Raw genomic sequence first — 14,748 nt, 5'->3', positions numbered from 1 at the left:
CAATGAGGAATTTTAAGTGGCGTGAACGACTCTACAAAACCCATTAGTTGGAAAACAAGCATTTGCAATGCAATCGGTCTCGCATTTACGCAAGTTTAAGCTATTGGCATTGTAAATGAAAATGCCTTTTTTTTAAACATAAATAAAAGGCATTGTCATTTACAATGCCAATAGGTAAAAACTCGCGTAAATGCGAGACCTATTGCATTGCAAATGCTTGTTTTTTATTCTTCACTGCGCATTCATCTCTGTATTTACATTAACTCCACCCTCCTGTACGGCGTTCGTTACCACGATGTCCGGCGGCCATGTTGCCTTGGTCATACATTCGTAGTAATGTCCCTTCTTTGTGCTGTTTCTATTTCTACTTTGGGACGGGCTAGAACTGCGCGGATTTTCACACCGTAATGGCGGCGCCCATAGCTGCAAGACTGGGTGAGGAGGGCAGTCGAGGGTTTGAGGGTGGATGTGCTTGAATAAATGGGCAGAAACATCGGTAGGCAGTTTTGGCTTTATAGCGAGCAGATCAATGCACTCTGAAAACTGTATTTTCTAGTTTAATGTGTGAATTCTAAACTGAAAAGTGCCCACTTACAACGTGCAGGCGATAGTGGTTGAAGACGTAACTTGCGATACGTGTGATGATACAGAGTCACATTTATTTGACCCTTGTTTGGACTGCCCATTTACGCGGCTCGTTGGGAGAGTTTGCGGTTGTTTGAGAAGTCCTGTTGAAATGTTATTAAAATAAACGTTGTAATGCCCAGAGGGAATCGGTATAACGTAAAAATTACTTGTTCAAAAAGGAAAGTAAATACAAGTACAGGATTAATGTGAGATTTTTTTTTTAAACGGACATTCACCGAGGAAAGGTTCTTCAAAAAACATAATATATATATATATATATATACAATAGGAGGTGCACTGAACAAAGTTTTTGCTTTGTCAAATCTTTCTTTTATTCCAAAATTTGTTCTTAAAAACAGCCAACGCGTTTCGTTCCTTTGGGCTACAATCTTTCGGAACTTCATCAGGGCTTACACCTCGGAAAGTTGGTTTTGAGGTATAATGGAAGTCACTGGATATAAAGATCATCCAGGAAACTAATACTGCGTAAATCCTCAACTAATAAGTGGAATTGTTATTGAAGAGCTGAATTGTAGAACACAATAATCCTCAAAGTAGGGTATGTTTCTTCTGATTGGATTGTTTAACTAAAACCACCGTATCATTAAATCAGAAGATGAAAGTGTGATGGCGAAGCGGGAAGAAGGCACGGTCACGGACTACGGTGGCTGTTTGCTTCACCCCTGACCGAAAGGATTAATATATCCGGGCCATCCTCTTACACTTCCATCTTCCTGGAGTAAAGTTAATATATCTGATCACTCCCTCTCATCCTTAAAATGGACCACGCTGCAACACCAGCGAAAACCACACTACTTTCCCTTTTTAAAAAACCTTCCCTGACGCTACCTTATTTTTGCCAAGTGGTCAAAGTTCTAGTATAGTGAATTCTGCCTTCTCAAGAGTCCCCATTTCCACCACACTTGCTCCTCTTTTTTGTTATCATGCTTTCCATAACAGATTGGTGTTGGGTACCAGAATATTTGATCATATCACTTAAGTACTACCTATAAGTAGCCTCCACCCTGAGGCCAAAATGAAGTTTACACTAGCCAGCATAATGTTCAAACCTATTCACTGTGCCCTGTCCTATCACCTTCAACGCATCTTAAAATTATTAGAAGTAAATAAACGCCTAGAAATAAACAGGCACCCAGGCTTAAGTTTAAAAAAAACTGAAATCCACGCAGGTGTCAAGAACACCTTTTCATATTTTGAAAAATTCAGAAAACATTCCTATTCAAAGGCCGCTTTAGTAGGGAACCAGTAAGCTCCGGGACATTCAATATGGTCTTATTGCTTTTGGGTCATTAACCTACCTTCTATCCACTACTGTTGTACCTCAATGACATGCTGCACTTGCGTCTTACACCCTTCGCTATGCCCCTTATCATCCTCCTTTCCCCCAGCACCACTAGAAACTTAAGTCCCCATCACCTCTGCCTTCAACAGAACAGTCTTAAAGAAGAATATTCTAATTGCCCAAGTAAACTGTTTTAGGAACCAGTTAAATGAGACCAAACGCAGATCTGTACATTTTTGTTCCAAATGTTTAACCAGTTATACACACAACTAACTAAACAAAAAATCAGAACAGACAAATGTGACAAACCTGCCAACAAAATAACTTCTATCCGATCGGAGTCTTGCTCATCTAATACAAACATCTCCATGATCAAGAAAGCAAATGCATCATTGATCAATTTCAATCCATGATTGTAGGATTCAGTCAAAGATACTTAACAACACGAAGCCATGATGTGAAACCAACCCAATTCCTCCAGCTCTAGCATAAAAAAAATCAAGTCAGACGAATATACCAGATATACTAAGATTCATCAACGTATCTCATCCCTTGAACAAGTCACAGTTCTGGGTCCCTTAAAAATTGGAAATGTCAGACATCTGCTCCAAAACTGCCAGTTGATCAAAATCGCCTGGAAATGTTTTCTTCCTATTTCAGGGCTAGACTTTTTCATGAATCTCTTAAGCAGTATTGCCTCTCAGTTCAAACAATTGTTCGAAGTGTATTACCTCCTTGGTGACTTTCAATCAGGTTTAAACTCGAACTATTACACCAAAACCTCCAGGGGCAACTGTGTCATCCGCCCTAAACTATTTTCAACAAAGACGAGCACTACTTCTTAATTCTATCAGGCTTACAGCTCTGTCTTTGACATGGTGGATCATGAAATCCTCCTACGTGCATTCAGACAGTCTTATGAATGCCACATCTCGAAGAAATGTAAGTCTGTACAAGTTGACAAAGCTGTTCATGGAGATAATACCATTCAATCTTGTCTTCCTGTCTACCCAAAATACAAGAAAGGCTGAAAGGTAGACACTTGAACCTTACTGACCTTAAAATGGAACTTCTACTCCCCTCACCAAACCCAGTGTTCCACATGAATGAGAACTGGAATAATGCAGTTCAGTTAGCGGGGTTCATCCTCAAATTGCCACCTCTCTAGCTTTGTACTAGACCAAACATAATTTTGAAGGGCAAATTAAAAATTCTGCCAAGGGGACGTTTTTCCAGCTTACACTACTTCGTAACTATAAGCATTCCCATCAGTGTATTTTCATAGCTATGGCTCTCTCTGTTCTTGCCTGGTGTTTGCTTCTACAGATCGATTTAAGTCCACATACATTGTCAAGGCTGGTCGACAATTTCAATCCAATATTGTAGCATTCAGACAAAGAGACATAACAGACTTAACTACTGTGAAACCAACCCAATTCCTCCAGCTCTAGTATAAAGAAACCAGTCATACAAAGATACCAAATATACTAGAATTCAGCAGCTCATCTCATCCTTTGAACAAGTCTCAGTTCTGGGCCCCTTAAAAACTGGACCTGTTGGACTAACATTACTTGTATTGATCAGACTGTGTTACAGGGATGTTTTGTCCTTCAACGCCTATGTTGACCTTGTGCTTAGTAACAAAGAGAACTATCCATAGTTTTTTTCAGTTATTTGTAACCCACTTTGCATTTTTTTAAAGTTCTGATTTCCAGTCACAGTGATCTCATTATTGATCAACCATAAGAACATCTCAGATGCATCTTTGTTTTAGGACAGCATCGGCACTTTTCCATCCACTGTGCTGCTTTATGTGACAGTTGTCTGTGTTCCAGATTAAACCAATATTGTGTTCGACAAAATAGTGGTGGTGGAAGGACGTTTAATCTATTGTCCTGTAATAAAGCTGCACACAGGCGATTTAATTTACTGTTCAGTTGTGACTTAAAAGTTGATGATTGTGACTAAATGTTTTCAAAATAGTAACAAGGGCTCTGTCTACCTCATCGATATCTTGATCTTAATACTGAAGCCCTCTACACTTTTTGCGGTTCTGTCCTCATTGCATAGGCTTGTCACTAGAGCAGCTGTGTCATGATGAGAGATCTTCTTCTAGTTATGGAAGTTCCTGACATCATTGCTGACAGTCCTTTCATTGTTACACAGTGTCATGCCAGGATTAGAAAAGGTGCATAGCAAAGAGTTGTATCTCAATTGAGTGGTATCCTTTCCTTCTCGCAAATATTCGTCTTATCACCAAGTTGCACTCTGAGAGTGTCATACCTATTATTTCATTTCCTCTTCTAACTGATGCTGTCCTCTGTCTGGTCCTAAGGCATCAGGGCCAGTGGAACACTCTCAGCGCGAACTATTCACTGCAGTGCTGCAAACCAAGCTGGACAACAATGGAGAGTAAAGTAAGTGCATGTGTCTGGGTCCTCAGCTTCTTTACATTTCAGGACATTTCTTTCCAGCCTCTTGAGGTTTATAAATATCTTTCTCTGTTATCCCTTTCAAGATCCCAGTCCTGCATTTCATGTCTATAATCCCCTACTTTCTATCTCCTCCTTCTTTAAAACCCATGTTTGCTTGTGCCTCTCCAGCTCTTCACCCTCTACCTCCTGCTCTTCTAAATCCATAACCTGCTTTCTTGCCATTAATCAGCTTAGGTCTTTCTCTTCTCCCTTGTCCCTCTCTATTTCTCTTTCTTGTGCCTCTCTAGAACTTGGGCTCTGTTTATTCTGCCTCTTTTCCTCCTAGCCACTTCATAGGTAGTCTCTAGATCTCAATCTCTTTATCTATGATATTTCTCAATCCATAGCCATGTGTGTCCTACCTTACTTGATCCCAAGCGCTCAGTCTCATTCCTTTATAGATTCCAGGGTCGTACTGTCTGCCGCTATCTGGAGACTTTTGTTTGAATACCTTTCTGTATCCCTGATTCTCCCTCGCATGCTTTTCTAGATCTAAACCATTTATTTTGCCTAACTAGACCCCTGCCCCTTCTAACCTACTGCTGTATTGCAAGTCCTCTTTTTCGTACTTTTCTGTATCCCCTAACCTTCATCAACGTTCTGTGGCCTGCCTGTAAATATTGTGGCACATTTGCCTCTTCTTTCCAGACCCAGACCCCTCTCAATTGCTTGTTTAAATCCCAGACCTTTATAGAAACATGATGAATGATATTGTGTAAAGCCCTTGATTCTTATCTCTTTAGACATGGCCTAGCTGCTGGTGGCACACAATATGGACCCCTCACAGATCTTCCTGATTGGTCCTTCGTAGGTGAGTAGCATGACCTTCAGCCTGTTGTTCTTGAAAACATTTACACAGTGCATCAATATGCATGTAAGTCTAGCCTAAGAGGGCCTTTTCACACCCGCGTGTACCTTCCTTTGGATGTATTCCTGAAGAAAGATCTGTTGAGCGATCACCTATTTCTGGTGTGTATAACCGTATTTGTTTATGTATCCAGGAGATAAATTGCCTTCGAATATAAATTATTTAGCCAATTGGTTGTATCGTGTTCTTTTTTTTCCATAATTGCTTCAACAATCACAATAATTTGCAATTTTGGTTCTCTTTCTAAATCTTGCGATCCCTTCTGACTCAACATTAGTTATATGTATAATTACATCCCAATAGAATGCATGGGCTGCAATATGCCACCACTGGCAGATCATTGAAGCCAACATTCCGTTCTTCATTTAGGCGCATCATATGTGATAGAATTTGTGCCCTGGATCATTACATTTGGTCTGTAGCCTTGACTGCGAGGTTCCCTCTGTGTTACCCCGCTTTGGCATCGGGCATTTGAAGGGTACTACAAACGAGCGCACCTTCTTCCTTTAGATTATGACCTGATCCTGACTCAATGATAGCACTGTGGTGTTAGAGGGCACTATTGTAAATACAATGGTGGTTAGTCTAGCAGATTTATGTGAGATCAAAGTACTATCAGTTAAATCAATGAGGACATTGTTCCCTGTTGGCGGTGTAAGAAAAATATCGATCACCTGCTCAACATAGGTAGAGATAGAGGAAAGAGTGTAAAAGGGGGGGGGGGGGAAGAGGGAGGAGGAGAGGGGGGTAGAGGGGAGATGAAAAGAGGCAGAGAGAAATTTCCCCAGTCTCAAGGATCCAATCCTGAAGGGGAGGACTCTATGTTGCCTCTCGTTAGCCCTCACACACCCCGAGGGATGTCTTGCTTCATCATTGGGCTTGTTGTTGCTCCTCGTCGGGCCGGCGCTGCAATGCCCGACGGTCCCCCGAAGGGTCTCTTTATCGGAGGTCTTTTAAAGAGAAAAGCCGTAAGGTGAATGCGGGTATGTGGGCAAAAAAGCAGTAAGGTGGATCCGAGAGGTAAGTGATTGCGTGCGTGCAAGGTGTGTGGAATAAAAATGCCTAGGGGTGTCCAAAAAGTGAATTTTAATATTATGGAGCCTCTGGCAAACTAAAAAGACCAATAGGTCACGGGGTCACTAATCAGCGCAAGGTGCTAATGTGACTTTAATACAAAGTCAACATGTTTCACGCCTAAAATGCCCGAACGGGTCAGTGGCGTTTCATCAGGACCAAAGAAGAGTGAAAGGTAGTGCACGGTGAAGACGGGAGTGCCAGAGATTGGAAGGGTAACCCACGTCTTGAAAAGAGGTTAAAAGAGGTACGGGGCTGCGGGGTACAGTGACCTAGTCAGCAAGGACAAGAAGAGCGTACCAAACTAGTGTAACCCTCGTGTTTCTGTAAGGGGTTTCATAGGTTCCGCCGAGGCAGTCAGCACCTACCCTCTGTCAGCGGCTGCCTCCAGGCAGCCGCTGGCAGAGGGTAGGTGCTGACTGAGCCGGCCCCCGACGCAACCCAAATAGGGCGCTGGCAGCCTCGGCGGAACCTATGAAACCCCTTACAGAAACACGAGGGTTACACTAGTTTGGTACGCTCTTCTTGTCCTTGCTGACTAGGTCACTGTACCCCGCAGCCCCGTACCTCTTTTAACCTCTTTTCAAGACGTGGGTTACCCTTCCAATCTCTGGCACTCTCGTCTTCACCGTGCACTACCTTTCACTCTTCTTTGGTCCTGATGAAACGCCACTGACCCGTTTGGGCATTTTAGGCGTGAAACATGTTGACCTTGTATTAAAGTCACATTAGCACCTTGCGCTGATTAGTGACCCCGTGACCTATTGGTCTTTTTAGTTTGCCAGAGGCTCCATAATATTAAAATTCACTTTTTGGACACCCCTAGGCATTTTTATTCCACACACCTTGCACGCACGCAATCACTTACCTCTCGGATCCACCTTACTGCTTTTTTGCCCACATACCCGCATTCACCTTACGGCTTTTCTCTTTAAAAGACCTCCGATAAAGAGACCCTTCGGGGGACCGTCGGGCATTGCAGCGCCGGCCCGACGAGGAGCAACAACAAGCCCAATGATGAAGCAAGACATCCCTCGGGGTGTGTGAGGGCTAACGAGAGGCAACATAGAGTCCTCCCCTTCAGGATTGGATCCTTGAGACTGGGGAAATTTCTCTCTGCCTCTTTTCATCTCCCCTCTACCCCCCTCTCCTCCTCCCTCTTCCCCCCCCCCCCTTTTACACTCTTTCCTCTATCTCTACCTATGTTGAGCAGGTGATCGATATTTTTGTTACACCGCCAACAGGGAACAATGTCCTCATTGATTTAACTGTCATGAGTGGAGCACGGACATTGGACCATAACCAGCTCCTGGTCCCCCTCTCCTTTTTTTGACTTATCAAAGTACTATCCTCACACACAATCGTGGTTAAGGAGGAGCCTCATCACCAAAGGGTGCTCTGTGCCAACCTATGTCTTGTGAACAATAGGCGCTTTATCAGTGTTTCCAACAAATCAATAATAGACTTAAGTGTGGGGCTTGACTATAAAGTAAAACAAACAAAAGAACAAGATGTATATCATATCAATGGCCTTCTGGTTGGAAACCCTGATCTAATGTAACGCCCGAAGGGATTGGAATATTGTCATCTGCTTTACCACATTTTCTCAGTAACTGTACATTGGTGAAGCCAAGAGTAGCAGAATTAAGTTGTCTATTTACTGTTCACTTTTGATGTGATCTACTCATTGTTCTTTTGTTGGTAAATGTCTTTGAGTACTAAACCCCTACTTGCCAGTGCATGGGTACAGTTTTCACAATTCATGTGTTTTGGCGTAGATGGGAGGCCAGCTTCACCATGGAAAGGACAGGTGCGCAGAAAATTGGAGCGGGAGGAATTTGCTGTAAGTATGTGATAAATTATCTGCAAAGCAATCTCTTGGGTGCTCTTTCTGTCGCTACTTCTCTTAGGTCTTGGCTCGCTCCTTTTTTTGCAACGTGTGATTATCTGGTTACCTTTTGGTGTAGCGAGGAACTTCTCAGTTGTCAGCAAAAGATTAGCCTGCATGCCCCATACTAGTGGACTCATTCCTGTTTCCTACATTTAGTAGAGGATCCCCCATCCTCATCTACCTCATTTCCATTAATCATCCGAGACTGTGAACGGTTCCATGATTAGTTTAAGGGAGAGCATCTCCCTGAGAAGTGATTAACCTTCTTCTTATTACGGTCAGACCACTCTCTTCTTTGTTGTTTTTTCTTGTTGTAGGTACAGGCGGTTTTAGCTCTCTAATGCTGAAACCTTTGACCCAGATGAAAAGCACTGAGTGTTTGAGGATCACGGAAGCTTCTTTTGTATCCAACCAATAAAACCCTGAGTAGAATAAACGAAAAATATTTCACCAAATGTCATTTCCGTTTAGGTTGTGCCCAGCCTGGGAATGTTACTGGTGGGTGGTGCTCTGTGTGAGAAAGTGGCTCTGTATATACTGTTCCCAAATAGGTACAGGGTGTACAGAGTCCACAGTCCCCAGAGGCTTGGCAGAGGTTAAAGTTAGATATAACCTTACCCTCTAAAGTGGTATCTTGGTCGAGCAGTAAGGCAGTATCAGAGGACAGTGTAAAGCATTTGTTGCACACACTCAGTCAGCAAATGGTCTCACACACTCAATAACTGACCTCTAGGCCAATGGTTTATATATAAAAAATATATGCTTGTTTTATTTTAGAACCAACAATAGGTATTAAAATATACTTTCTCAGAAGGAGATGCTTTATATAAATTCTTTTGCAATATGCAATTGGCTTTTGTAGAAAGTTACAAGTGGTTGCAATAGGCAACACAATTTTAAACACAATAAGGCATTGAGTTCAATGGAAGTTTCAAGTTATTTGCAATAGATTACTTTTAGGATTACTTTTGGGATTCCAGGACTGGATCCTAGATTCAGTCCTGGGTCAGTACTTAGAAACAAGTGATAGAAGTCGACTTAGTTATTGCTATGATTTTTAGACAATATTTTGCTATTTTAAAAGTTGTCACTTAAAAAATATTTCATAGAAAACAGTCAATGATTCCCTATGGAAGAAAATTCAAGTTGCAGGTATAGTATGTTCTCGTTACTTTTGTAATCCAGTACTGGGTGCCTAGACTCAGTACTGGGACCTTTATCCAAAACAGGTAAGTAATTACGTATTCACAATTTATACGATTTTTAAAGAATATTTAAAGTTTTCCAAAATCGACACAGAAGAAATTTCACAGAAAAACAGTCAATGGTTTCCTATGGAAGAAAATTGGGTTACTGGTAAGTACGGTTGTGAATATTTCAGTCAGTAATGGGCACCAAGATCCAGCACTGGGAGCTCACCTAGAAGCAGGTGAGTATTTTCGTTTTTGTTACTCGGCTGATTTTTGGTGAATATTTTAAGTTTTGAAAAGTCCACACTTAAAAGAAATTTCAGGAAAAACCAGTCAATGTTACCCTATGAAGAAAATTGAGTTATCGACTTTCAGGTAAGTACTCGACTGGCAAAGTTAAGGTTCTGGGCACAGACTCTGGGATCTCCCAGGGTCAGGTAGGTACAGTTGTTACACCTCAGCGGCACAGAGGCAGCCGGGTGCAGAGTGAGTTAGGCCCAATGCTATCCTATGGGAGGCAGGAGGGCCTTGGTTGGTGGCTGCTGACTAGCAGACCACGCGGCTGTGGGAGCTGGGCTCCTGGTCACTTGCTCAGGGCAAATGGGGAAGTAGATAGGTGCAAAGGTTACACTACCAGGGCCACTCGGGCGGCTGGGTGCAGGGTGCTTTTGAGCCTTCGGGCGCTTAATTGATTTCAATGGGAAAGCTCCGGTTTACAAAACAAAAAATGACTTCAAGCTCGGGGACGAAGATTCTTCAGGTGCCACCACCACTTCGAGAGGTAAGTTGGGTATTTGGAGGATAGGTAGGTACGCAGGAGTTGGGCACAGGGGGCCGTGGGGCACCAGGTGCAGGGGTGCCTTTTGGTGTCGGGAAATCTTACCCTCTGTTGATCGCGGTTGGGGGGGTACCTGGTTCTGAGGCTGCAGGCGTCGTCAGGAGCGTCGAGGTGGGTCCTTGGGTGCCGGACACGGGGTCACAGTCGCTGTGGGGTCGTCCTCGTGGTCTTTGTTCACTCCGGCACAGGCCAGGCTTGGCGGGTGCAGAGTGTGTAGGGTTTGCGGTTCCGGGCTGATGCCAGGGATTAGAAGCTGATTTTGAGTAGAGCCTCTACTCATGGGAGTCCCAGGTGCTTAGAGCCAAAAGGTAGCCAGGTCCTCCGGGGTTTGTGAGGTTGCTGGCCACAAGAGATGCCGGGTTGGAGCAGGAGCAGGTTCAAGGGTCGACAGGCCGGTAGGGCTGGGGCCAAAGCAGTTGGTGTCTTCCTCTTCTTAGCAGCTGCAGGGCAGGTCTTCCTTCTTCTTGCTCTTTTGTATTTCGGAATCTGGAATCTGGGGAAGGAAGGGTCAGGGTTCCCCTAAATACTAGATTTAGGGGCGTTACAGGTAGGTGAAGGGCAGGGACCAATGGTTCCCTGTCCTGGGGTGGGTACACCCTCTATATTGCCTCTCTCCTGTGGGAGGGGGCAGTAGCCTAGTCCTGATTGGGCAGGGCTTCCCATCTTCAAGATGGCGAGAGTCTGGAGATGTGCTTCACCTCGCCTCCCCCACCTGAGGGGTGGGGTTGGCAGGCTGGCACATCCCCTGTCCTTATTTGGGGTTTCCGGACAGGCTTCCCGCCAGAGTGGGGGCTGCCAGTGGCCTGGGAAGCTCACAGAGGCGGCATGCCTTTGAAGCTTACCCTGCCCATCCTGGGGGAGGAGATCTAGCACCTCGCCCAGGATGTGCATTGTTGCAGGCCCAGGAGAGCAGGGGCTCTCCTACCCAGGGGTCCAGCAACATGTCTGCTGTGTGGCAGCCTCCCAGATCAGACGTGGATTGTAGGTTAAGTTTCAGGGGGCATCTCAAAGATGCTCTCTGGGGTGCTTGGTACATTAAATCCCACACTGGCATCAGTGCGGGTTTAATGTGCTGAGAAGTTTGATACCAAACTTCTCAGTCTTCAGTGTTGCCATTATGGTGCTGTGGAGTTTGTGTTTGACGAGCTCTCAGCACCATGTACCCACACCACTGGCATAGGGCACCCAGCTGGAGGGGTGGCTGATGTATGCCAGGGCAGTGTAGGTGGTGGGCATGGCACACAGGGATGTGTGCCATGTCGACTCTTTGTTTTGTCTTGTACCCAGACACTCAGCCTGCAAGGGCAGTGTGTATGTGTTAGGGTACAGGGCCTCTAAGGGTGGCACAATGAGTGCTGCAGCCCTTAGAGACCTTCCCTAGTCAAAAGGCCCTGGGTACCTAGGGTACCATTTACCAGGGGCTGACATGTGGCCAGGGTTTGCCAATTTGGATTTTAGGTTTTTAGGGAAGGAGCATAGGCCCTGGGCACCTGATTGGCAGGAGTCCAGGGCACACTCAGTCAAAGTACATTCACCAATTCCGCAAAAAGTGGGGGCATACCATGTGTAGGAGAGTAGGATCTGCAGTTATGGGACCCCCACTTTTTTTCTGATGTTAACACTGGTTTCTGGCTATAGTCTGGCTGGGTCCCTGCTAATTAGGGCCACAGTCTCTCTGTTCTCTCTAAACAACTTGGAGTGCATATTAGATGCACTAGTGATTGGATACTGTGGTACCTTATGAGCCCCTAGTATATGGTACCTTAGGTACCAAGGGCATAGGTACTTCACAGGTCTACCAGGGGCTGAAGCATGTATTATGCCACCCCTGGGAAGCAAACTAAATCTGACAACACAGGCCTGCTACTGCAGCCTTTGTGAGGTAGTGTTAGCACTCCTCACTGAGATATAGGTTCCCTATATCTCACCTCACACACACATATAAACCTATCAGTCACCCCTAAGGCAGGCCCTATCAATCCTGAGGGCAGGGTGCTTGGTTCACAATGTGAGGGGGTGCCTCTGCATGAGCTGGGCCCCTCTGCAGCTGGCAGAGTCTATTCTCTGTGGCTCTTTGTGGATGCGGTTAAACCATATACTCTTAAGTGCAATTATAACCTAGCGGTAAATGCTAACTTTGGGATGGCTGCATCAAAACATGTCGTGTTTGGTGTCTAACGCCTTGGAATCATACCCCCACACCAGTAACTGGTGTGGGAGTATGATCCCACCCTTCTAGAGGGATAGATATGTACCTACTGTGGAAACACGGTAGAAATCTGAAAGAGCCTGGCATCACAAAATGGATGCCACCAGCACAGACACTGGGCTGCCCTCCTGCTGCTGACTGAAACTCGCAGTGGAGGAGGCCCAACAATAGGCATTCTGTCACAGGGAGGTGTCACCACCTTCCAGACAGGATTTAGTGTTTTGGGGCTGGGTGGGTGCACTCCTAGAGTGCTTTGAAGTCCTGCACTGGGGAGCAGTAGGCTCCTCTGTGCATATGCCAGCTCAAACTGGTTCAGGGGCTACCTGCCCTTGCTCTGGTGCGAAACTGGACAAAGGGAAGTGGGTGTAACCACCCACTCCCCTAACCCTCCCAGAGGAGTGGTCATAGAGCTAGTCCCTCCCTTTCCTTTAGTATAAGATAGGGAAACCTTGCCATTGCAAACTAGATATCCCTGGACGACACTCTACAAGAAGAATCCTGGACCTTCGACGTTCCACCACCTTTGGAAGACTGAAGATTCTCCCTTGGAGTCAAGGAGTGACTCCCCTGCTTGGCAGGCACCAAAACTTTGAATCAACGGTTGCAAACTTTCCCGCTTCCGTCCGAAGTCCCTGCAGCCCCGGAAGTGGATTACCTGACTTCTCGACGGCCATTGTGAGTCCCCAGCAAACCTGAGGCGAGTGGACCCCACGAGTGACGAGGAACAGCAATACCCGGGTACAGTGCAACGCCTTCACGACGTTCTACGAACTTGTGCATTGGACCACACGTGGTCCAAGCCTCCAGCAGGATTTCCCTCGAAAATCAGAGGCCTACCTCGTCCTGAGTGACCGTGTGCTCCTGTGAAGTGAATTCTCACGAGGCGTCTTCGCGATCCCTTGCCAGTTGACTTGTGGGTCCCCTGAAGACTTCTTCATCGAACCAAAGGGCTCCCCTGGTTGCTCCAGGCCTGGCCTGCCCTGACTTTCCCTCGCTGGGTGAGTCCCTCAGACCTTGCTGGTCTGCACCGTTGAATTTCTTCACATTCCACGAGACTTGCTGTTGCCAAGGCTTGTTGGCTCCAATCCGGTTGCCGACACCTCAGTAAGCTGCAGACTTCGTGGGACACTCCGAATCCAGCTCCTGGTCGTCATCGACACCTCCTGGACCTCATGGCTGGAGAGTCAAGACGCCCGTGAATCACCTGAAATCACCCGACTACCGTGGGCATCCATCTTCCTGGCCCCGGGTCACTGGCAAGTGACTGTGAACTCTGTCCCTTTCTGCTTTCAGGTCTTCCTTCTTCTGAATCCAGCCTTGGATTCCACCGGACACTTCTCCAGTCTTCACAAGCAGCAAATCTTCTTCGGCTTCCTTTGAAAACGACGCCGCGACCAGACACCAAAAGACACCTATGCACCCGGCTTCCCTGGGTGAGGTAACTCGTGCACTCTGGTGCTCCTGTGGGTGTTGGCCCTCGAAGTACTTACCTTGTAAGTGGCTTGCTTGTAGACTCTCCCGAAGTACCCTAAAACTTTAAAAATCCAACCGCGACTTGCTCCATTGAAATCCATAGGGAACCCACGGCTGTGTTTTCACACTGCACACGTCTCCCGCGGGTCCTTTACTTACCTGCCTTGGGTGGATTAGTGAGGCCCAGCGATTCTAAAGGCTCTAGGCCTTGTCCCCTTGCAAGTCGACATTCCTAAACCTCTTTTTTAGTATATGGTCTGGTACGCCCCTAGGGCCCCAGCCATACAAGTGCTTAATTTGTTGTGAAACATTGATTTGTGCATATGTTCCTGACTTGTAATCTCATAAAGAGATTAGTAGAGTGTGCCTAGAAATAAATACATATATATTTTAAATATATATCTGTGTGGTGTCCTTTCATTTGGTAATTCAAGAGATTATAAGGTAAAACAAGCTGCTTTACATTCCTCTGAGACTTAGCCTGAAGGCTGCTCTCCACAGCTACCACTAGGATAGCTTTCTTTAAAAGGTTGTCTTAAACCTATCTACCATAAGAGTCGAATTGGACTGGTGCAAGGTGGCCACTTTAACTAGTGACCAGCATATGCCAGGCCAACTTCTCACACCATGCAAGAAAGATGGCACTTTCTCACACAACCCCCCCCCCGCCACCCCCCCCCCCCAACCACCCGCCCCAAACAAAGGCGATGAGACTAACCTTGCCCTATGGAGTCTTCATTGTCTAAGTGGGAGTACCTGGAAAGTCCACCTGCATTGGCATGGGCAGTCCCTGGTCTGTGT

General features: G+C 45.7%; 1 protein-coding gene across 3 annotated transcripts in view; it reads left to right on the top strand.

Annotated features, from left to right (window-relative positions):
* The first annotated feature begins 299 nt into the window (after positions 1-299).
* Positions 300-14,748, top strand: part of LOC146805871 (large ribosomal subunit protein mL52-like) — a 99,976-nt gene continuing 85,527 nt past the window's right edge. For 2 of the 3 annotated variants that reach the window (XR_014967930.1, XM_085623210.1), the window contains exons 1-4: positions 300-435; positions 4,266-4,347; positions 5,148-5,215; positions 8,125-8,189. Coding sequence is in view for 2 of the 3 variants with exons in the window: in XM_085623210.1 (XP_085479336.1) it covers positions 408-435; positions 4,266-4,347; positions 5,148-5,215; positions 8,125-8,189 (243 nt within the window). In the remaining variant the exon portion in view is untranslated. Of the gene's footprint in view, positions 497-4,265; positions 4,348-5,147; positions 5,216-8,124; positions 8,190-14,748 lie in introns of all 3 variants that reach the window. The other variant, XM_085623211.1, reaches the window with a different exon arrangement.

Source organism: Triturus cristatus, chromosome 8 (assembly GCF_964204655.1).
Source record: "Triturus cristatus chromosome 8, aTriCri1.1, whole genome shotgun sequence".
In the NCBI taxonomy this organism is placed as follows: Eukaryota; Metazoa; Chordata; class Amphibia; order Caudata; family Salamandridae; genus Triturus; species Triturus cristatus.
Note: the sequence above shows the minus strand (reverse complement) of the source record. Positions and strands in the feature narration are given on the sequence as shown.